The sequence below is a fragment of the Pleurodeles waltl genome, chromosome 1_1 (genome assembly GCF_031143425.1).
Source record: "Pleurodeles waltl isolate 20211129_DDA chromosome 1_1, aPleWal1.hap1.20221129, whole genome shotgun sequence".
Lineage (NCBI taxonomy): Eukaryota > Metazoa > Chordata > Amphibia > Caudata > Salamandridae > Pleurodeles > Pleurodeles waltl.
The window spans coordinates 217,295,264-217,320,367 of NC_090436.1; the positions used below are offsets into that span (position 1 = coordinate 217,295,264).

The 25,104-nt window shown below is 47.5% G+C and overlaps 1 protein-coding gene across 17 annotated transcripts in view; it reads left to right on the plus strand.

Moving 5' to 3' along the window:
• NIPBL (NIPBL cohesin loading factor) overlaps positions 1–25,104 on the plus strand; it is a 1,341,000-nt gene that overhangs the window by 1,073,109 nt on the left and 242,787 nt on the right. For all 17 annotated transcript variants that reach the window (XM_069221119.1, XM_069221174.1, XM_069221201.1 and 14 more), the window contains one exon: positions 6,839–6,975. In XM_069221119.1, the coding sequence (XP_069077220.1) occupies positions 6,839–6,975 (137 nt within the window). The remainder of the gene's footprint in view (positions 1–6,838; positions 6,976–25,104) is intronic.

The following is a 25,104-nucleotide window of genomic DNA, read 5'->3' on the forward strand; positions in this document are numbered from 1 at the left end:
TGACATCCACTGTCTCCTTTGCAGCAGCTTGCTGCCTGAGGCCTTCAAGAGGGGCAGGATTTCTGCTCCAAACTCACTTCTTTCCTGGAGCTCCCCTCTGACAAGACCTCCCCCCTCCCAGAGCCCAAGAGCTCAGGTGTGTCAGCACACCCAGCTCCTCTGATGCAGGTTTCTCACAAGGAGTAAGGCCATCTCACTGAGAAGACTGCTCCTCACATGAGCCCTGGGCAGGAGGGAATTTCTTACCCTTCCAACCTCCCTCCTTGAGAGCTGATTGGTCCATACTTGCAGGCTCCAGTGCTCCTGATTCTCTCCGTTTCTTGGTCGGAGCTCTTGTTGTCACAGACATTGGCAGGGATACCCATCATTGCTGCTTGGGTCTGTAACTCCACGTCAGACCTTGCTGAGGTCTCCAAATCATTGCCCATTAGACAGTCTACAGGAATAGAAGGGGACACTACATCTCTTATAGGGCCAGTAATCCCCACCCCCAGCTAAGGTTAACAACTGCCATGAGGTGGCACTTAGAGATTTTATCTACGTTGGTGACTTGGTAATTGTGACCAAGTTAGATTTGCTCAGGAGACACAAGTTTGTCAGTCACCATAGTGACACTGGCACATGTGTCCCTATAAGCTTCTGCCTCAATGCCATTTATAAGAGGATACTGTCTGTATTTCCTCATGTTAGGCCAGGCAGCCAGAGTGGCAACGTCAATGCCACCCTCTGATACGAAGACAGCCTATGTGGTCTCTCTGACTAGGCCAGAGTCCACTGCACTCTCCAAGGTGAACCCAGCTACACCCTTAGTTGAAGTACTACCATGAGTGCTATTGCTAGGGGCACGAGGAGGGAGTAGTAGTAGTACTCTGTGTTTTTCCTTGGGCAAGTGTTGTCACCTGCCCTATGGCCTTTTTCCTACACAGGAAGCACCAAGGTTTCTTTTTGAAGGAGGAGGAAGGGGATTTTGGACCCACTCCAGAAGATTTTTGTGGGCCTGATGAAGACTTTTCTTTTCAGTAGATTTTTTTCCCCATCTTTCTCCTGGGTTTTATAAGAACCATTCTTCTTTTGGTCACCCCCACTGTGAGTTTTCTTACTCACCCTGGTGCACCCCCACACAAGGAAGTGGAATCTGTAGAGGGAATCTGGAGGAACCAGGAACCCCAAAAGGTTGACGGTGAAGACCAGGAGTCTGCTATGCAGCACAGGAGCAGAGGAAGAGTTCCAGGAGTGGTGCAGTTGATGTCCCACGTCAGAAGAAGAGTTGCAGTCAGTTAGTGTTGTGGAAGAACCACCACCAAGCCTTGGCAAAGGCAAGCATTGTATATGAAGAGTTACAGACCTCCTGGGGAACATGAAGGTCTGGGGGTATTCAACCCAAGGAAGGGGAGCCTCAGGGGACCCTCAGCAATGAGGAGAGTCAGAAGTCGAGGGTGCAGCCCTCACAGGCAGCAAACACAGGAGTTGCAATGAGGCCCACTTAGCACACCTGGAGAGGATTCCCATGTTGCTGGAGGAGACTATGCTTTGCAGGTAGGAGTGCTAGAGGCCGGGGCAACACGGAGCCTGAAGATCCCTGGGAAGAAGAGCCAACAAGCCTTGGTAGCTGCAAGAGTCGCAGTGCACAGGGGTACTGTCCTGCAAGGAGAGACAAGGACTTATTGTCTCCCAAGTTGGACAATGGGTACAGAGGACCGCTCCAGACCACCACCTGTGTTGCAGGATCCACGCAGCCGGTCGTTGTTGCAGTTGGTGCCTGTGGATACAGGTGAGTGACTCCTTCACTCCAGGAGATTCCTTCTTGCTACTTGTCCAGGCTAAAGACTAGTCGCCCTCAGAGGATGCACAGCCATGGGAATGCTGCAGTTGCTGGAAGGAGCCAGAAAAACAATATTGCAGAGCAGAGACGTCACTTGAGTTGCAGATTGCTGGTTCCTGGAGGATCCAGTCGCTGCTTCGCTGGCCAAAAGATGAAGGAAACGATGCAGAGGAGTTCTGCTGAAATCATGAACGTCAAATCTGAGGACCTACCCAAGAGGGAGACCCTAAATAGCCCAGGAATGGTAATTGGTCACCTAGCAGGGTGACCACCTATCAGTAGGGGACTGTGACGTCACCTGCCTGACTTGGCCACGCAGATGCTCCCAGTGGCATCTGCCCACCTTGGATTCAAGATGGGAGAATCAAGTGGCCGTCTGCAGGAGCTCTGGTCACCACCCCTGGGGTGGTGAAGGACAGGGGAGTGGTGACTCCCCTTTCCATTGTCCAGTTTCGCGCCAGAGCAGGGACCAGGGTTCCCTAGATTGGTGAAAACTGGTTTATACAAGGAGGGCACCAAATCTGCCCTTCAAAGCATACCAGTGGCTTTGGGAGGCTTCTCTTCCCAAGCCATGTAACCCCTATTCCCAAAGGGAGAGGTTGTTGCCTCCCACTCCTAAAGAAAATCCTTTGTTCTGCCTTCCTGGCTTCGAGCTTGTCAAGCAGCAACCTGTATGTAGGATGGCAGCAGTGCGGGCTGCCCGGGAAAACCTTGCATACTGGTAGGAGCAAAGCTGGCGGTCCTCTAAGGAGCCCCCCAGAGTGCATGGAATCATACAACAAATACTGGCAACAGTATTAGGGTATGATTCCGACATGTTTGATACCAAACATGCCTAGGTTCAGAGTTACCAATATGTAGCTGGACACAGGTTTCCCAGTACTTATGGCTTACCAGTACTTACGAAGTCCAGGAAATTGGAGCTGGAGTTCGTAGGGGCATCTCTGCTCATTCAGGGGTGCCCTCACACACAGGTACTTGCACCCTGCCCTCTGGGCTAGGAGGGCCTGCCAGAAGCCTTACTTACAGTGACCCGTAGTGAAAGGGTGCATGCAGCTTTTCACACAGGTTGCAATGGCAGGCCTGCAGACACAGTTTGCATGGGCTCCCACGGGTGGCATAATACATGCTGCAGCACATGGGCAACCACTGGTGCCCCAATGCCATGGGTACCATATACTAGGGACTTACATGAGGGCACCAGTATGTCAATTGTGGGGTGTACTAAGTCGGGGCCAACCAAATCTAGAAGGAGAAAGCAGTCACTGGTGTCCTGGTTAGCAGGATCCCAGTGAACAGTCAAAACACACTGACAGCAGGCAAAAAGTGTGGTTAACCGTTTAAAAAAAAAAGGGTACTTTCCTTCAGTATCTAAGTGCAGTGACCAGGTTCCGTGGTGAAAGGGTGCATGCACCATTTCACGCTGGCTGCAATGGCAGGCTTACAGACAGTTACATGGGCTTCAATGGGTGGCACAATGCATGCTGCTGCCCATGGGGGGGGGGATACCTGTTGTACTAATGCTCTGGGTACCTAGGTCCCATATACTAGGGATTTTACATAGATGCATCAGTATGGCAATTGTGGGTGTAGAAGGTTTACAAGCAACTAAATTTAGAGGAGAGAGCACACAGTCACTGGGGTCCTGGTTAGCAGGATCACACTGAACTACAGTCTCAACACACTGACGATAGGCAAAAAGTGGGGGTAACTATACTAGAAAAATGGCACTCCTACACCCTTCAGGGACCAGTCGGAGGCAGGATCCGCCATCACGTGCTCCGCTGGCAGTCCATGTCAGGCAGGTGAGTTTTGCAGATAGTCCGAAGGGGCCACTCCCTCTCCTTCGAGACTACATCTCCATCCTTGCCACTGTCCTACGATCAGATGACCGAGGATCCCCTGTCACTTCTCTGAGAGGAAGTTATGGCTCTCTTGGTCGCAGAGGGGGAAGTTATGGCTCTCTTGGTAGCAGGGGTCCCAGAAATAGGTCATGGCTGTTAAACTCCTACTTTCTGGTGCCCATAAAGGACAAGGTCCTCCGTCCTATTCTTGTCCTTCAGTCCATCTTTATCAAGAAGAAGTTCAAAATGCTCACTGTGGCTCAGGTTCTATCTGCCCTGGACCCAGGAGACTGGATGGTAGAGTTGGGCTTGCGAGATGTTTACTTTCATAATCCCGTTGTGCCTTCTCACAGACGTAACTTGTGGTTCACATTAGGCCACAAGCACTTTAAGTTCACTGTGTTCCCCTTTGGCCTTACCAGTGCCCTTGATGTTCACCAAGGTGATGGCAGTGTTCGCAGCTCATCTGCGCAGATCAGGAGTTTGTCTTCCCCTATCTCGACAACTGGCTGTTGAAGGTGGGCTCGCTATAGACTGTCTCCTCCAGACTACAGTAGACCTCCTACATTCGCTTGGGGTTCACTATACATGTGCTGAAGTCACACCTGACTCCCTCTCAGACACTCCTTTTCATTGGAGCTGTACACAGTAAAGTTTCGGGATTATCCTCCTGAGTGCCAAGTCCAGGATATTCAAGCTACGATATCGATGTTTCAGCCTCTATCCTGGATTTTGGTGACAGTGACCGTGAGGCTGCTGGGTCTCATGGCCTCCTGCATCTGGGTGACGACACATGCCAGGTGGCATATGAGGGCCCTGCAGTGGGACCAGAAGTTTTAATGGGCGCAGCATCAGAGGAGTCTCTACAAATTGGCCCAGATCTCGGAGGGAACTGCATGAGATCTGCATGATGGCTAACAAACCACATCTAGGTGGTACTGCAATAAGCAGGGTGGGGTTGAGTCGTGGACCCTTTGTCAATAGACTGTGTGCCTCTTGATGTTGCTAGAACAACAGGGCATTTTCCTGATGGTTCATCATCTGGTGGGCTCTCTGAACGCCAGAGTGGACAAACTTGGCTGACAATGCTTAGTCAATCACAAATGGTGTCTCCATCAGGAGGTTGCACGAGGACTTTCAGCAGTGGGCAGAGCCTTGGTTTGATGTGTTCACCTCTACAGATAATGCACAATGACAGCAGTATTGCACGTTGGAGTTTCCAAGGCAACAATCGCTCTTCAGCGCTTTTCTTCTCAAGTGCAACTCAGGCCTCCTGTACATCTTGATGCCCATACCACTTCTGTCCAGAGTTCTCAAGAAGATCAAGAACGACCAGGCCCAAGTAATACTTGTGGTTCCAGACTGGGCACAGAGTCTGATATTTTGATCTATTTAACGTGGCCATCGATCCTATCAGGCTGCCCCTTCGGGAGGATCTTCTGTGGCGGCAGCAGGAGAGGAATCGCCATCTGAACCTGTCCAGTCTCAACCCTCTTGTGTGGAGATTGAGCAGTGGCAGTTGACCACTTTTGACCTTTCCGCCCGAAGTCTGTAATGTAATCTTGGCAGCCAGGTGTCCCTCCACCAAAACAGTGTACACCTGTTGTTGGAAGAAATTTCTGACATGGTGCACAGACAGGTCTGTTGACATCCTTTCTTCCCTTCTTTCTGAGGTTTTGTTGTTTATCCTTTCTCTGGCTCAGCAGAGCTCTGCTCTGGGCACTCTCAAAGGTTAGGCCGTTTCTGCTTTTTTTTTTTTACTGTTGCCTGTTCAACATTCCTTATTTAAGTCTTGAATTGTAAATAGGTTCCGAAAGGCCTTATTCATATGTTTCTCCCATCTCCATTCATTAAGCCTGAATGGGATTTGAATTTAGTGCTAACATTTGTGATGTGCACTCCTTTCGAGACTCTCCACAATTGTTCTTTCAAGCTTCTTACTTTCAAAACAGCCTTTCTTGGGGCCTTTACTTCTGCCCGCAGGGTGAGTGAGCTGCAGGCATTGTCATCCAAGCCACCCTACCTTTACATCTATCATGACAATGAGATGCTTTGTACTAGGGCCTCCTTTCTGTCAAAAGTGGTTACGCCCTTCCATGTAAGCCAATCCATCACCTTGCTTACTTTTCTCACCCAACCCCACAACCTTCTAAGGAAGTAGACGGACTCCATCGCCTGGGCTCAAAAAGACCGTTGGCGTTCTAACATGATTTACCAGAGAGTTCTGGGTGGATGACCAACTCTTTGTTGGTTATGTGGGTGTGAAGAAAGGTCGGGCAGTGTAGAAGAGAACCATCTCCAGATGGGTCATTCTCTGCATTGAAATGTGCTATGCACAGGCTAAGAAGCAACCTCCGAAGGTTTGTGTGCTCTTTCTACCAGAGCTAAAGCTGCCATCACTGAGTTAACACGCAAAATTCCAGTCCTTGACATCTATCAGGCGGCAACGTGGTCATCTCTGCACATGTTTACCAAACACTACTGCTTGGACAGTCAGATCCATAGGGATGGGCCTTTTGCCTTTTCAGTCCTGCAGGACGTTCTAGTATGCTCTTAATTCACAGTTCTGCCTCTAGGGATGGTAATGCTTGGGTATCTATCCTAAGGTAAGGAATCTGCAACTAGAAGTGTCTCATATGAACAAGTTACTTACCTTCGATAATGCTTTGTCTGGTAGAGACAGTATCTAGATGCAGATTTCTTACCGACCCACTTATCCTCCCCACTGCTAACTGATTTCTAGGGGCAGGGACTCCCCTTTCAGGGCCTTAGTTTTGACACACCAGAAGGCAGTGTTCTTCATGACTGCGCGTCTGCAGTGGAAAGAAACTGATTTCATTGTGCTGGGGTGGTGCCTATATACGACCTGCAATGTCATATCCGGCGTTGACAACGGATGTGGAGCTGATCAATATCACCTAACTGCGATCAGGGGGTTCTGCACAGAAAATTCTCCTGAGCTACTCCCGGGGGGAAATTCACGGGTAAGGAATCTGCAGCTAGATGTAGCCTATATAGGATAAGGCGATACTAAAGGCAAGTAACTTGTTCTTTAGGTGCATCATCTGCCTGTTTTTATTAAAAGCATGTGTGTGTATTTCAGTAGCTAAATTAATGTTCTTTAAATTGCTGAAAATAGTCAATGTTAATCTAAATGTTCATAATTTTACAGATTCTGACAGCAAAGGGGTTAATTCCAGTTGCTTGGTTTCTTGCATCACAACGTTATTCCTTTTCAGCAAAATCAGGCCTCAGCTTATGGTTAAGCACGCAATGACAATGCAGCCTTATCTTACCACCAAATGTAGTGTAAGTATAAAATCATGCAACTTTAAAAATTGTAAAAAAAAAAAAAAAAAAAAGTATTCATTTTGAGCAAGTTTTTTCAACTTTGTTTAAAATACATAAAAGGTCACTAGGTTGCATTTCAGTTTGCAAGCATTCAAGCAGTAACTTTCAATTGCAGTTACGGAAACAAGCCTGCATAAGTGTCAGTTAAATTAGCATCTTATGTTCTTCATGTCCTTCCTCCTATAAACGTTATAATCACACTCGTAAAATAAAAATAAAAAAGTCTACTGGAACTAGATTAGTTGGAAATGGCACTGTCTGAACACGTGAAAATAAGACCACAAGCCCATGTCCCACTGCGTTCATCTACTACTAAAGCTCTCCACAGTACTGGGTGAGGGGTTCACACATCTGTGAAATAGCTGATTCTTCTCGATTTTGGATGTGTGCTAGCTTCATGGGCTGGAATGCTTCTTTTGAGGACGGGTCAAGGACGATTTATGTATAGATGTTTGTAAAGACGTGATTGATAAAGACAATAGGAGTCAAATCTGGCTTCAGCAGACTCTTAAAGATCTCATGTAATAGTGGTCTAGCTGACAATGTTAGTAGAACAGCTTGTACATCAGGTTGTTTGAGAGTGACTCAAATAGGCATTGCCTGGTGTGAAAAATGTGGATTTAGGATTCTGCTTCAGGTGTCATGTGAAGTTGGCACAGTGCTTTTGGGTTTGTTTTTTTTCTTCCTAAAGATCACAAGTACAGTTTTTTGGAGTGCTAGCAAGTTAAGTGCAAAACAATAGATTAGTTTCGTAACCATAGACACACTACGCAGATATAGAATCTCAGGGTGCTAATGAAAATGCCCACGGGCTTTATAAGGAACATAGACCTGCTGAGTAGCTGACCCAAAAGAGGTGGTTTGAGACCAATCATATTTCCAACAACATTCTCTGATTTACAGGATGGGGTACCTAGAGCCTATCACAAATTAAATTGAAGAGGAAACACAGCCGCATTAAGGGCAACCTCTACAGAAGCTTTGTCTTAAAAAGGAGCTTTTTTTGCACCGAACACCTGCCTGATGACTTGAAGGAAATTGGCAAATCACGAAGACCATAGAATTCATGGTCAGTCTTGACAGCAGGGTTTTTGAATCAATGAGTACTGAAACTTGAAAGGAAGAGCCCAAGTCTGTTTAGATTCATAACCAGAGAGGGTCACTAAATAATCACCAAATAATACTCAAGACATCTAAAGGAAAATCTCTTTATGAAACATTCTCGAACTATCTAAAACACAAGGATTACAATGAACTGATTACAGCACCAGGTTCACAAGCTCTAGTTCAGTATCTAGACAGTTGAAGGCATTACTCTTCACAAGAGCATCAGTGGGATAAATAGGGGATGATGCATGGGATTCAAGTTCAGTAGACTCATTATGAGTGATCAGTTGAAGCCTCTGCTCAGCCAAAAAGAAGGCTTAACTGTAACTCGTGCAGATGGCAGCTTCTTGGACATTGCACTAAAGGAAGAGGAGAGTTTCTTTCTCACTTAATCATTTGTTCTAGGAAGCTGGCTATCAATGCAGTGACCCAATGTAAAGGGAGGGTGCGGGGGGGAACTATGCTAATAATCCAGGGCGCCCCCAATTTGAGACAATCTTGAAAGCTCCTTTGTGATAGTGTGGGCGAGCAGTTAGGCTTATCAGTGGTGTAGGAAACTGGCTCTCTATATGGTGCACTAAAAAGAAGTACACCGTGCAGAGAGTCCAGTGGATCCTCATTTGGTTTGCAGAGGCAAAAGTAGATACGGCTAATGATCTATTTTGTGGTAGGGTGGGCAAGCAGTTAGGCTTATCAGAGGGCAGTGCTAAACATTTGTTGTACTCACTGAAGCAAAAAACATGACACACACACAAAGAATAAATCCAAGAACAATTTAGAAAAATCTTTTTATATATGTTTCCAACCCAAGAACTTCGTAAGCAGGTAAGTAGACTTTTAAGCATAAATACTTCAGTTTTAGAAAGCACCACTGCAATTTTCAGAGTTCTCTCAATGTTATCCTATGGAGAAAAACAATGTTCAGCAACACTGGGGAACTGGGCTGGCACCATTGACTGGCTTCACCTCTGGTTGTGGTTGTCAGATGTAGAGGTCACTTCATGTGTTGGGTCTTTGCTGTTCCAGGGGCTGCAGAGTCCTTTCTTGAAAGCAGTTCCGTTGCTCACGGGAGTCTGAATCTTTGTAGAAGGCGGACAGTCCTCGTGTGTTTTTTGGAGGCTCAACTGCAGGACAAGTCTTCTTTTGGGCAAAGTTCATCAAGGTCAGCAGGCAGGCTGGAGGGGCTGGTTCCAAATCAGCTGCTGCTTCTTTTCCTCTTCTGTAGGTGCAACTCTTCTTTATCCTTTGCTTTATAGGTAGTCAGCATCTGTGTTCTAGGGTTCAGGGGTGCCACCTACCTACTCAGTTTAGGGGCGTTACAGGGAGTGCCAGGCGGTAGACAGCGGGCTGCCCACCTTTAGGGTGACTACACCCTTATGACCACTTCAGCTGGGATGTGGGCATAACCCTAGTGGCCTAATTCCTTTCAAACAAGATGGAGGAATTTTAAAAGTAGTGTCCACTTCAGCTCATCCACCTTAGAGGTGGGACTGGCATGAAGTGGGCACACCTCGTAATCTGGCTCTAAGGTGCCCTCCGGGTGCAGTTATTAATAAATCTCTCATTGTCATCGCATCAGGGAGGCTTTATTAATCAGAGTTGTTTGATACCAGACATCCCAATATTCAGAGAAGTCATCATGTACCTGGGAAACTCCTAGTGACCAGTGCCCAGCACATGCATTTAAAATGGCTTCCCTGGTCACTTACCATGTTTGAGAATCAACAGGCATAGAAGGGGCATATCTGCTCATGCAGATATGCCCTCACATGTAATATAAAGCGTCCTGCCTTAGGGCTGTAAGACCTGCTAGAGGATTGACTTCTATATTGCATGCAGTGTTTAGGGGATGTGCCATGTCGTGTTTTCAATTCTGGGAGCACCTTGTCACGTAGCGTGCAATGGCAGTCTTCATAAGGTTGGTGCTCCGTCTCTGAGAGTGGCACAATTTGTGCTGCAGCTCTGAGGGGCCCTCTTCAGTACTCATGCTCTAGGTACCTGGGATACCATTTACTGGGGACTCACAGGGGGATGAAGGGCCTGGTCACTTGGCTGTTAAGTGACCAGGTGCCTTTGTTTTGGGGAAGGGACACTGGCACTGGGGACCTGGTTAGCAGGAACCCATTGCACTTAAGTCAAAATTGCATCTAAATACCAAGCAAAAAGTGTGTTTGTGTGTTGGGGGGAGATACTGCAACCAGAACCCAGCTCCCTACAACAAGGTAGTGCTAAACATTTGTTGAATGTGCAGTCAATAAATGACACTCAAGAAGCAACTCAAGACCATTTATTAAGTAACATATTTACTTTGTTGCATTACTTATAAACACCTTAACATTTGCAAAAAAATAAAAACGTAGCAGTTCTTAAAATGATTTGCAAGCAACATTTTTTGTGGATGAATTTGTGTTTTTACACAGCACGAGCTCCAAAATACTATAGTTGGATGGGAGTTCTTGCACTCAGTTCTCAGAGTTCCCTGAAGGTAGTGAGGTGCTAAGGCTGTAAAGTTATTAAGACCAGCAGTTTAGGTTTACCTACCCAGAAGCGTGCTGGTGCAGTGGTGTTGGGCGTGTCGGGTTACTGCACACAGAACCCTTGGCAACGAGGCTTGCCACCTGGCAAAATAATGCAAGGAGGAACTTGGGGATAAGGCTGGGAGGCCCCAAAGGGGGCTTGTTGGGTGTCTGGAGAGTAGGGGAAGACTGCTGGAAGTCATGGACCGTTGGGCCAGGGCTCTAGAGTCAAGTGGATCCTTAGCGGTGTTGCTCCTGCATCAAGGCACTCTTGGTTCTTTGGGTGACCTGTAGAAGTAAAAAGAGAACAAGGCAACTGGCCGACTGAGAAAGCTGTCCTCTGCGATACTGATGTTTCTCACCGGCAGGTTTTCGGTTCTTCTGTTAGAGTTCGGGGTTGGCTTCAACAAGCCTTGGCTGGCGCAAGGGATCCCGCACCCCAGATGTTGGTGCAGCTCGGCTCCGGTGAATCCTTGAGTCTTCTCACTTAGTTAGGAGACAGGAATTACTTCTTGGAGCATGCGGATCGCCTCCCGGACAGCTGCTGCGACCGTGTACCCAGGGGTCAGCAGGCCGGTGAAGTGGGTGTTACAGTTGGTGCCTGCAGAAAGCTGGGAAGTGGATCCTCCACTCCAAGGGAGATGCTGATGGGCTGCCAAAGTGCTGGAGAACCTCAGAGGCTTTTGGAGTCCCAGAATCTGCATTACGAGTCGTGATGTTGCGATTGTCAGGACAACAGCAGGTAAGAAGGCAGTGTTTCGCACCAAAAGTTTACCGGGCATCCTCAGTTCTCGCTCTTCCGGCTCTTCTGTGTCCTTGTCTTCTTGTCAGATAAATCTGGCTTCTGGTGTCAGGAAGCCGCCTAGATACTGAATTTAGGGGCTTTTTAGGGGAGTGTAGGATAGTAGGCAATATGCTTCTGACTCTTGAGGGTGCTTACACCCTGTTATGACCACTTCCTGTGTGGAGTGGGCTTATCCCTAGCCCAGAAGGCCTAGTTCAGACCAAAACAAAGATGGTGGAGCCCTTCAAGTGTCCCCAAACCATATACTAACAAAGAAAATGGAAAGCGAGATTCACCCCCAACACACACCACCACCCAAGGACCCCTTAAGACTGGGAAGTACTAAAACCGCAAAGGTAAGTAGATAGGGTTGCCCGTGTGCAGAGTTGTACCCCCGGGTCAGTGTCCATAGGATAACATGAGGAAGTCACAGTTGGAGTTTTCGCTTTTTATGACACTTCATAGAGGGCAATGTGGAAATGCATTGGGACAAGGGAGGTTGAATATTGCCCCCACCTGTGGATACCCAGAATAGTGCAGTACCTACACCAGTGAACCTAGGTGCATAGGGGTGAAGTCTTGTCGGAAGCTCCCTTTTAAGTTAATGGGGACCTCAATTGTCCAGCTGATAATGTGACCCGTGGACCAGGTTTGTGGAATCCAGGTGTGGATTCCTGAAGAAGAGGACCTAAGGGAATTGGGGACAGAGTCCAGACCACCCGGAGGTGCCCCAGCAGAGCAGGAGGGCAATACCTACCCTTCTCGGAGATGCTTTTGTGTTGGACGGTGGATGAAGAAGTGCAACTGTGGAGTGCAGGAAGATCCCAGGAATCGTCCACGAGCTGTCCCATGCCAGTCGCCGAATTCCAGAGGGGTTCAGCGGAAAGCGTTGCACGGAGTTTGAAGGACTTGTGGGGACCAGCAAGGTCCAGGTGACCCAACCTTGGCAGTAAGTCAGGGCCAGCCTTCAGCAAGCAGGAGAGCCAGCAGGAATCGTTAGAGCCCCCATGTAGACCTTCTGGCAGCTAACACAGGGAGGCCTCTGCAGCACAGCAAAGAGGGATGCCCATGTCGCAGGAGTTGCAGAATTTTTTTCCTGGAGCTGTGTAATGCTGGAGGCTGGGGCTTCTTCAAGCTGGGTCGTCTCCAGAATGGAGAGCCAACAAGCCTTGGCAACGATAACTAGACGCAGTGCACAGGGTTTCCAGCCAAGCAGCTCCAACGAGGGACCACAGACTCCCCAGTTGCAAGGAAGATAGGTCAGATCTTTGGAGAGCCATAGAACCACCACCACCACCCCCTGTATTGTAGAGCCTTGTAGAGCCTTGAAGAGTCAGTGGGACAGTAAGATCCACAAACCGGTCTTTGTCGAGGTTCCAGCTGATGCAGGAGAGTGGCTTCTTCACTCCAAGGAAGATTCCTCCTGCTAAGTGCAGGCAGAGTCCCTGTGACTCTGGAGGATGCATGGCCAAGGGGGTTCCAGAAGTCTTGCATAATGTGGAAACCAAGTTGCAGTAGGAGCCCTTTGAATACAGTCTTGCTCTTAGTTCTAGCGAAGAACAGCAGCGTTTCCGTTGTCCATGTTGTAGAAGTGTCTTGCAGAGAAGACTTGAAGACTGACCTGGAAGTCCTGCAGACCAATCTGGGATCCCACCCTCAGGGGAGCCCCTAAGTAACCCAGGAAGAGGGTTGGACACATTCTGCAGTGACCCACCTATCAGGGGAGGGCAGAGGGGTGGTTCAGGAATGTTACCCAGCTGGACTCCCCAGTCAGATGCTCCTAGGGGTCTCTACTCATCTTTTTTCCAAGATGGCAGAATCAAGTGTCCACCTGGCAGAGCCCTGTGCACCTTCCTAAGGGAGATGCTGGACGGGGGTGGCCATTCCCCTGTCCTTTGTGTGGTTTCGCGCCAGAGCAGGAGCTGGGGGCTTAAGTTTATGCAAGGAATGCACCAAATGTGCCATTTCAAAGCAGTCTGGTGTCGCTCAGAGGGCCCCCAGCCTACTGACACCTGTTTCTAAAGAAGAGGTGGTCACACCTCTGTCTTGCAGGAAATCCTTTATTGTGCCTTTCCCTGCCCGAGTTAAACTCAGCAGCAGGAGGGCAGAACAGTGGATGGGTTCGGCAGCAGCACAGGCTTGCATGCAGATCCTGCAAGGCTGTACAGGTAGATATTGGGGAAATCCCCTAGGGAACCCCCAGAGTACATAATATCATGCAGCTAACACTGGAATTGGTGTAGTTGCATGATTCCAACATGTTTGATACCAAACATCCCTAGGTTTGGTGAAGCCATCATGTAGCTCAGATTACCATTGTCCACTACATACCTTAAGGTGGCTTCACCATACTTACAAAGCCCAGAAAGTGGGGTCTGGGGTTTGTAGGGGTGCCCTCACACTAAGAACCATGTACCCTGCCCTTGGGCTGAAGGGCCCTCTTTAGGGGTGACTTATAGGGTCAGAGTGCAGTGACCATAATATAAGGCACACCTTATATCTAGGGTGAAAGATGCATGCACCATTTCACACAGGCTGAAATAGCAAGCCTGTAGTCAGATTGCATGGGCCCCCATGGGTAGCACAGTACATGCTGCAGCCCATGGGTGACCCCTGGTGTACCAATGCCCTGGATACCTAAGTACCATATACTAGGGACTTACGTGGGTGCACCAGTATGCCAATTGTGAGGGTGTTCAAAGTCCTAGGCAACCAAATTTAGAGGGAGAAAATACAATCAACTGGGGTCATGGTCAGCAGGATCCCAGTGAACACAGTCCTGACAGCAGGCAAAAAGTGAGGGTAACCATGCTAAGAAGAGGGTACTTTCCTACAACCTGTGCCTCAGCACTCAGGTCCGTCAAGTGTCACTTTTTGCAGTTAGGAGTATCCATCAGAAGAACAAGTTTCTTACCTACTGTAGCAGTTTTTCTGTTGGATACTGTACCTATCTGCTGATTCCTCACCAACCTTTCTGCCTGGCAGTTTTATGCACCGGACTTTATTTTTATCTAAAAATGAGGCAATATTAAGATCTGCCCATTGGTCATGCCAGTCTGCTAGCTGGCTCTGCTGTAAGTGGAGACAGCCCTAGAAAGCAACTGAAATCAGCGGGCATATAAAGCACCTATGTAAGGCTCCGCTTGTCACTTTCGGGCCGAAGTGCATAAATGCACAGCCGCACAACATCACCTGTTGGCAGGCAAGAGTACTTCTTGAAAATTTACAGATCCAGTCTGATGCCTGGGGAATATTCACAAGGTGAGGAATTTGCTGTTAGAGAACCCACCAGAATGATTGTTACTGAAGGTAAGTAACTTGTTCTTCCAGTGGATACGTTACTGAAGGTAAGTAACTTGTTCTTCCAGTGGATACCCTTAATTGCAGATTACTCACCACCAGCTCTCCTCTCTGTTCTGTGAAGTTTGCTTTCGGAAGTAATAAGGTTCAAATTTAACACCACACACACACTCATTTTGTCAGTTACATTCCACATTTGGGTGTGCACAACATGTCATTGACTATGTTGATGCCAACACACAGATGATCCCTGTTTGCAGCTGTTCTATAGGTGGGACAGTTTCAGCAGAGATGCCACCCTTTTATGCACAGAAGCTGTTGCTGAGAGTTTACCAGATCCATTCGGGCACCTGGTTGATCCACATGGTGAGGAATTTGTGTTTAAATAGGGTATCCACCAGAAATAGCAAGCAACTTGTTTTAGTAGCTTTTAACCATACTGTACTTTTACACATGTTGTGGCAAATGTTTCATTGTGGTCTTGGATAGCAATGGCAGAATATTTCATGTGCAGGCTCTATTAAATATGCATACAGCCTCAACTACAGAACTATGTACCAAATCTATGCTGCACCGTATTTGTTAGTCAGATGCCAGCATGTCACCTTTCTTACATGGTAGCATTTTGTTTTATGTATTGTATTGCACAAAACTCACCCAGGAAGATATCCTGGAGCAGCTGCTGTATGGGCCAACCCTTGCTATCTGAAGAGCTAGGTCATTATTGCGTAATTCAACTGAGGAGGAGGAGGCACTTATGTGCAGGGGCAGGTCATTCTAAGCTTTAGGAGCGAGGTAGGAAAAGACATGACTGCCGAATCTGGTTCTGCATATGCAGGAAGTGCGTGTGTATGTAGGAGCCCAGCTAAGCAGAGTTGTCTGGTAGGTTTGTAGAAGTTTGTGCAGTTGATATACAGGGGGCCAATGTTGTGTGAGGCTTTATATGTGCACATGAGTTGAATAGCGCTCATTTGTTGATTGGGAGTTAGTTGAGCTATTTGAGGTGCTGGGGTAATGAGTGGGGGGCGGGAGGTTGAGGGTGGGCCTGTATTCTTACCTCCATATGCACAACATGGTATCCTAATAGTGATTTCTGCAACAAGGAATAAAATAATTCTGGTTTAAACATTTTCATATTTTTATTGGTTGTGCAGGAGTTGTTATTTTTGCCAGAGCAGTACATTCCATCAAAGTTATAGGATAGTCTCTCCAGTGCGGCAGTGGGAACTTTTGTAACTACATTAGTATGCAGCAGTGCTGTCCGTTGCAGAAGGACTCGCAAGGTTGATAAATGTTCAGCACAGTGAACGTATATTACTATTGAACTGTCTGATGCCTTATGCATGTCTAAAAAGGTCCCTGCCTGAGGATTTTACGGTTGTTTCATGTGTGTTCCAGCAACAATAAAGTTACATTATTTTGAGGTTCATCTCTAGCTGCTATAAAGTTTTGTCACTTCAGTCCTAACCTCCCCACCCCCCACCTTATTAATTTCATCCTTAACTTGTGCTAATTTTGTCAACATTAATCATTGACAGTGGGCGTTATCTTTTAGATTTCTATGGGTCTTTACCCTGTTTTGTTGGAAGACTGTTAAGGCCTCTCTCATACTATAATGGTGACATTGTTTATCAAAAGGTTCCCTATATATTTCTAGCTGCAGAGCCAGCAGTGTATTTACCTATACTTTGTAGAACTCCACCTGTATGTTGCCACACCTCCATCACTCTCTCCCCTTGTCTTTATTCAGTTCAGTCGTGATAATGTCCATCTACCATCTGGTAAATAAATTATAGATACGAGTTCACTAATTAAATTATTTCCAGAGATGAATACTTTAGTTTCCAATGAGCTCTACAAAACTTCGTTAAATAGCCAGCATGTTGTGTTCCTCTTTTCCAAGGAACTTCTTCAGGGCTGTGAACAATGCAAACATACTAAAAAAAATATATTTTGAATTAAAAATGTATATTCTTTCCTTATATTTGCAAATAAACCAAATATATAAAAAAGAGCAGAAACTATCTTGTTGGCACACACTGTACAAACGTCATCAAAATTGTGTACTTAATTCATAGCATAAGCTGTTGGAATGGTGTACTGATGTAGTACAAATATTCATTACGTTATAAAGTTGCATAGGGATAACATTTTAAAATTGATCACAAATTGTAAATAGGATAGTAATATCACAGTTCGGATTGTTTGTCTCTCAAAATTGTGTGTTTATAGCTCAGAAGTTAATTCAAGTTCCTGATAGTGATAAATTACTAACTCCAAGTAGAATATGGCAAGTGTCCATTATAAGTATCAAATGATTATAAAAAGAGTATAAAAAATAGTGTCCCCCATACCAAATATCATCTCACTGTACAATTTAGTCACAAAATATATTATGTAGAATCACACTGTATAATATCACTCCTCCAAGTATGAACATGGATTCTTCACTGTAGTATCTAAATAGTGGAACAAATAAGTAACTGGTGATTACAGCACCTACCACAAACAGATTATAGATCCCCCCCCTTTAGGTTTGAAGCAGTAGACATGAACTGTATACAAGAATAGTGATAGTATAGTGAAGTAGAAGTGTACCAATGTTCCTTAAGTTCTGTAAGTTACAACTGATTGGTCTGTTCTGATTGTGTGTATTAAAAACACACGTTCAGCCAATTAGTAATTTGAAAACATATTAGATGATGATACAGAAGATTCGGTATCCACGTTATTCTGTGAATTAATACACAAAGTAATGAGTGACCTTGCTCTCGTTATCTCCAGATGACACCTGAAGGACAGTGTCTTCAAATGGTGGGCAGCAGTGGTTTTAATGTCACAATCTGTGCCCATGAATAAAAGACTAACTATTAGCATTCATCAGCTGGATTCCTGCACCATGTCAACTCTGTTAACACACTCATCAAGTATAATGCTTCAACATAAATACAGTGACAACACACACACACAGACATACATGTGCTTGTTCAGCACATTTAAAAATAGCAAGAAGCACACACACTTCATAGCTCTGATAGGACTGCACAATGAAAACCCTCTAGGTGAACTTCCCTTATGTAGCCTGTAAATAGGATAGTATAAAGGTTGCATCCATATAAATTGGTGGTGTTGATATGTATTTAGGTATTCCAGAAGTCATATGGTCTTACATGACCAACTTCATCAGACGGAAATCAGGCATATGTAACTGCGCATGATAGTGTTCTGTTATGTTACTAGAGGTCCAGTTTAAATAAATAGGATGACAGTGTGAAGTACATTCTAGATGTGGAAAAGAAAATGTGTGATCCATTGGCATCTCGACTGAGATAATCTACAGTGGTGTTCAGAGAGCCCGTCAGGTGTTGAACCACCAGGGAAAGGCCCTGGCCTTCCATCCATGTCCAGAGATGCAGAGCCTCTTGACAAATGGTTCACGACCCCACCCCACCCTGTTTATTGCAGTACCAAATGTTCTACATGTTGAGATGGCATTGGCTACTTCAAGCCTCTTTTTTTTGTGGGCCTTGCCTGCTCCTCGATTCGTAGTTTAAGCTAGTTTGTCATACTTCATATGTTGAGTTAGTCAGTCACAACCCAGTATATGTATAGTGAAGCTAGTGATGCTGTTGATAAACTGGGCAGCTTAGTATTCCTTTTTGAAGTTATAACTAAATGTCTTTCTTCTGGATTTCATACTGGATGTAGATCGCCAAATACTGAGTTATAGATTGTTTCGCCCTTTTGATAAACAACCTTGGGTTTGTCCAGTAAATTATCTTTTGGATGTTTTAAAGATCTCATTACTCTACATATCGTACATTCAGAACTTATAATGCATTCTCAACATCAAAATGGGCTGCCCTACAGATCCTCATTTCCTTAGTTTGCTGGGCCCTGCTTTTGTAAAATGCCTCTTGCAGCATGGTATACTCACATTGTATCAGCACATATGGGACCACAACCTGTGCCCTCTTAACCAGTACACTACTGCCTTTTATGTTTCACAAAATCGAAGTATGTGATGCCATTGTTAAATACCTTAGTCTGACTTATAACCCATGCCTGTAGTCAGGTTCCTCACCAACCTTGGCTCTAGATCTTCCAGAAATTTTTAAGTCTTCTCTTCGTACCTTAGATAGCAATCTAAACTTGTATCGGCCTGTGTAGTTATATCCCATCTGTGCAGCATCAAAAATAATTGCGGTCCTTTCGAAGAAAATAAACGCTTCCTTTCTAATTAAATTGAACAAAAGTTCAATGATCTAAACTTAATAACAGTGTTTTCCTTGACCCCTTACGTTTCATCATCTTCCAGATCTGTTTATAGTAGTCCAACAAAGAAGTACTTAACCAAATTGGTGATGTGAATGGAGAGAGTAAGATACAAACCATGGCCGATTTGTCAGAAACCCCCGTTAACTCTACGTTTAGTGATGTCTATTCATATAGTTCTGCGGAAGTTAGTCGTCTTGAATTACTGATACCATTTTGCCACTTTCAGTTCAAAAAGTGACATTAATTTTTATGTCCATTGCCAGTCTTGCTGGTGGTAACAGTGCATAGGAAATATTTTTTTTGTTTGGCCTCTTGTTAGCTTCATCAATAGTTTTTCTTCAGCATACCAGGATACAGTGTGTCTTTCTGTTGCTGTGCTGTAGTTGAGTCTCGCATATCTCTATAGCTCTGTAATTGAATTATCACTGTCTGGAGGAACCCCAAAAGGAGTCCTCTGCTTGGAGGTCCCATGTGTTCTGTCTATCTGGATTTAACTCACTGATCTGTTTTTTTCCAAACTGTGTGGCTAAAAAAGTCTCGTGTAAAGTCTCTGTGGGAAACCTGAGTCCTCTAAGGTACGCCCAGCAAGCATACATTGTTTTGCCACAACTGCCTCACATATCTGTCACCAGGCAGGCCGCTCCCCCCATCTGCCACGCAGCCCCCTGTGGGTTGAACCTCCGTTGCCGCTTTTGCCGCCTGACTACTCGCTCCCTTTTTTCTGTACCCCTGCGCTTGGCTTCTGTGCCTGTGTTTTTTAATTCTGTGCCCCTGTGTTTAGCTTTCTGTACCCCTGTGCTCTGTTGTCCCTCTCCCGCCGTCTTTTCCCGCCATTTTTTCCCCAGGTTTTTCCCTCGCCGCTGAGCCCCTGCTGCCCCGCCCCCTTCACTCCCATTGGCCGCCCTGCTCCCACCTCCCAGCTGCGCCTCCCTCCCTCTGCCCTCATATGGAGGCCGCGAAGCGGGTGTGCCTAAGGCAAGCCCGTCTGCGCCCGTCCGCGCCTGGACCGCACCCAGCACCAGAACCCCTGGAACCTGCACCCCCCCAACCCCCCCCCCCCCCCAACGCCAGACTGCACTACGACGCAAGCACCCTCCACGCACTGAACACCAGACGAGACCACCCCTGCTACCGGGCCACCCCGAAACGCATCCAGGGGCCTTTCACCTGCCGGAACTGCAGATTCACCAGCATCCAACCCTCCACACCACCAGCCAGAGAACCCAACCACCTCCGCTGTATCCTCCTCAACACCCACTCCGCTCGCAAGCACACCATCGAACTTTGGGACCTCCTAGACTCCACCGCCCCCGACGTCGCCTTCCTGACGGAGACCTGGCTGAACGCCACCTCAGCACCAGACATCGCCATAGCCATCCCACAGGGCTACAAGATCTCCCGCAGAGACCGCACCAATGGAGTGGGAGGAGGAATCGCCATCATCCACAAAGACTCCATCAAAATCTCAAGGAACACCGATGACACCCTCACCACCGCCGAGCACATGCACTTCCAGATCCACACCGACCCCAACACCACCCTCCGAGGAACTCTCATCTACAGACCTCCCGGACCCCACCCACAGCTCAGTGACACCATCGCCGACCTCATCAGCACCCACGCCCTCGCTTCCACGGACTACATCCTCCTCGGGGACCTGAACTTCCACCTCGAGAACAACGACGATGCCAACTCCACCGCTCTGATCGACAACCTCGCCAACCTCGGACTCAAACAGCTCGTAACGACATCCACTCACGCCGCTGGACACACGCTCGACCCCATCTTCTCCGCAAGCCCCCACGTCTCCTTCAAGCACACCACTGAACCACACTGGGCCGACCACAGATGCATCCACTTCACCTTCAGAAAACCCACCATACACCACCGCACCCAACAGCTACCACGCCGCTGCTGGGGCAAGGTCACCGAGGACCAACTGACTACCGCCCTCCCCTGAGACCAGCCACCGCCGCGACCAACCTCCCAAAGTGGATCAACGACTGCGCCAACACCCTCGCCCCTCTCAAGACCTCTACAACCAACCACACCAACAAGAAAGCCGCCTGGTTCACCGAGGACCTCTGGCTCTCCAAGCACACCTGTCGGAAGCTGGAGAAGAAATGGCTCGACGACCGAACACCAGACAACCACACAGCCCTCAAGAGCGCCTCCCGCAGACACCACCAACTCATCAGGACCGCCAAGAAGACCGCCTTCAAGGACCACCTAGACAACAACGCACACAACACCAAAGAGCTCTTCAGCATCGTGAAAGAACTCTCCAACTCCAGCTCCATCACCAACGACATCCCGCCATCTCAAGAGCTGTGCGACTCCCCGGCCCCTTCTTCCACCGCAAGATCACCGACATCCACGACAGCTTCAAAAACCCCCTCCCCCCCCAAGGCACCACCCCTGCGACTACCACTCGCACCAGTCGCCTGACCGTCTGGTCCAGCGTCAGCGACGAAGACACCATCAAAACCATGAACTCAATCCACTCCAGATCCCCATCGGACCCCTGCCCTCACCACATCTTCAACAAAGCCAGTGCAGCCATCGCGCCCCACCTCCGAAAAACAATCAACTATTCCTTTGAGACAGCAACCTTTCCAGAAAGCTGGAAGCACGCTGAGATCAACGCCCTTCTGAAGAAGCCCAAGGCGGACCCCAAGGACCTCAAGAACTTCCGTCCCATCTCCCTGCTCCCTTTCCCGGCAAAAGTGACCGAGAAGATTGTCAACAAACAGCTGAACCGCTACCTCGAAGTCAACAACATCCTGGACCCTTCCCAATCCGGTTTTCGCAGTAACCACAGCACCGAGACCGCCCTCATCGTCGCCACTGACGACATCCGGACCCTGATTGACAAAGGAGAAACAGCTGCCCTCATCCTTCTGGACCTATCCGCAGCCTTTGACACAGTCTGCCACCGCACCCTATCAGCATGCCTCCATGGCACCGGTATCCAAGAGAAGGCCCTGGCCTGGACCACATCCTTCCTCTCCGGCAGAACCCAGAGCGTCCACCTCCCACCCTTCCGCTCCAAAACCACTGAGATCATCTGCGGTGTCCCACAGGGATCCTCACTCAGCCCGACACTGTTCAATATCTACATGGCCCCCCTCGCCCACGTCGCACGACAACACAACCTCAACATCATCTCCTACGCTGACGACACCCAGCTGATCATATCCCTCACCGAAGATCCCCATACCGCCAACGCTAACCTCCACCGAGGAATGAAGGCAGTAGCCGACTGGATGAAGGACAGCAGACTGAAGCTGAACTCAGACAAGACGGAGGTCCTCATTCTCGGACCCACCCCATCAGCCTGGGACGACTCTTGGTGGCCCACGTCACTAGGCACAGCCCCGGAACCCACGGACCACGCACGCAACCTGGGGGTCATCCTCGACTCCACTCTCTCCATAACCAGGCAAGTCAGCGCTGTCTCCGCGTCCTGCTTCAACACCCTCCGTATGCTCAGCAGGATCCTCGAATAGATCCCCCTCGACACGAGAAAAAACGTTACCCAGGCCCTCATCACCAACAGACTAGACTACGGGAACGCCCTCTACTCAGGAACTACAAACAAGCTCCTGAGACGACTCCAACGCATCCAGAACGCCTCGGCCCGACTCATCCTCGATGTCCCCCGCCGCAGCCACATCACACCATACCTAAGAGGCCTGCACTGGCTCCCCGTCAACAAAAGGATCACCTTCAAGCTCCTGATCCACGCACACAAAGCACTGCACAACACTGGACCCACCTACCTCAACAACCGACTCAGCTTCCACACCCCCACCCGAAGCCTCAGCTCAGCCAACCTCGCCACAGTCCCCCGCATCTGAAAAACCACTGCCGGCGGCAGATCCTTCTCCTACCTCGCTGCCAAGACCTGGAACACTCTCCCCACCATCCTACGACAGACCCAGGACCTGCTGGCCTTCAGAAGACTCCTCAAGACCTGGCTCTTCGACCAGTAGCACACACCCCGCCTCCCCAGCGCCTTGAGACCCTCGCGGGTATGTAGCGCCCTTTACAAATGCAGTGATTGATTGATATCTGCCACTTTATCATCTTAGATTTTCTTCATCAGTTTCAAATCATCCAGCGTTCTCACAATGGATGAGAAAACGTCTCCCTAGTCTGAGGCACTGTCAACATTCATCAGTACGGTGTCCGAACATTGCTCTACTTTTGTTGGAGGAGAGTGATATTATTGGCCAGATTGTAAAGTACTTATGATTTGTCTGTTGCCATCAATAAGTTGCTTCAAGTTGTGCATAGCTGGTGACTGGTCTGAGGTGCAATACCTGATGGTATAATCACTCTCAGCTGGATATTGTGACATTTTCCCTATTCCTTTTTGGAGTTTCTTGTTGAACCAGGTGGTAGTGAGCTGTTACTTATTTCTTTCTGTGCATCAGTCATGACTTATCTGTTCTCTTTCAATAATCAATTCAAAATGGTGTTCACGTCTTTGGGGTAATGTAGGTTGTTTTAGGATTACTCATGTCTTTGCATCCTCTCACTTCAGTTCAGAACTAGGTAATTTTACATTTTGCTGTTAGTTCTAGTTGTAGATATATTTAGTGGTCGGTTCTGCTACATACTACAAGAAGCAGCAGGTACAAGTTTATGTTTGTTCACATATTCCTTAGTCAATCAGTCTCATATGCCTTGTGCCATGTAGTTTATTCATCTCGGTAATAGTAGATTTGAGCTTAACTTTGCTTATTCTTCACCCCTTCAAGGCTTTTACACTGTTTGTGGCATCTTCCATATTTCACAAGAGTATGAGTAACGCAGGCTAGCACTGCATTTCCTGCTTAATATTAGACCAGTTTGTATCCCTAGTGCTAATTGCCACTCAGTTATGAGGACAGCAAGGTCCTTGAAACTAGGTCAGTAGATAATTGCCTCTGGCACAGCTCCTTGTCTCCAGAAATTTTGTCCAGCGCACCCATGAGCCCTCCGTCACCTTAATCTCATTTTTACTTCTAACTGCAAATCCCTCACCTTTAGAATATTCCCTAGGCGACTGGCTGGATCTGGAAACCTTTCATACCAGTGCTCCCACACTCTGCTAGGTGGCTCCGCATAGGCTTTTTTCCTTCATGGAAGTGACAGAGCAGAGCCTTATATAAGCCAAACACCGGTGCGGCAGCATCGCTGCCTTTCTTATTGCACCATTGAACTTGGATCTAGAGCTCTGTGCATATTCACACCAGTCTATCAGAATCTCCCAAAACACAATCCGGTGTGCAAGGGAACAGTGGGGCCTTCTAAAACTACAGGCTTCAAACCATGCTGTGACTGCAGAAAACCTGTGTTGGTCATACTCCAAATCCCCTACAGGTCATCTGGTCCCCATACAACCTGAATCTGATTCTATGCTTCCCCTTCTGCAGAGGGGTCCTCAGAAGCTCCACTGTCTTTGACTCCAACTCTGTTCAGAGCTTGCTACCACTGAGAGATGACAGTGATGGGGATAATTGACAGCCCATTATGGTGACAGCATTTACCTGGACTCTGAGGATGCTATTCAGTTGATACTTCCCCCTATTACAGGGTTAACTCTGTTTTGAGGGCTTCCTATGGATGAGTCATCTTACTCCATAGAATCTGGTGACTGAGACTTCAGCCAGTAAGAAACCCCCCAATGTGTTTGTGTCTCCCCTATCCCCCCACAGAAAGGGAGTGAAAGACAATAAGGGCATTCTGAAAACGAATGTTATCATCGACTAGACTAGCATTAATGTCAGTCACTTCTGTTTTTTGGACCAATATGTGCACGCCCTCTGGGACATTTGTCAATAATGGATGAATGTTGGGCCTCCTTAGCTCATACCTTTGTATATGCTCAGGGTACGGCCAGATAGGCGATTCGTGCTGGCTTAAATACTTTTAATTGACTGAGACGGACAGTTCCCTCCAGTTTAGTGCTCCAACACCATGCATCCACAGATGAGGCTAATCTGTTGGGCAAATACATTTTATTTTCTCTCAAAAGTTTTGTACACTCCTTTGGCAAGCATTATTGCCCTTAGGTGGAGCTTTGCCCTCTCTGTTTGGAAAATCGTTGCTCCA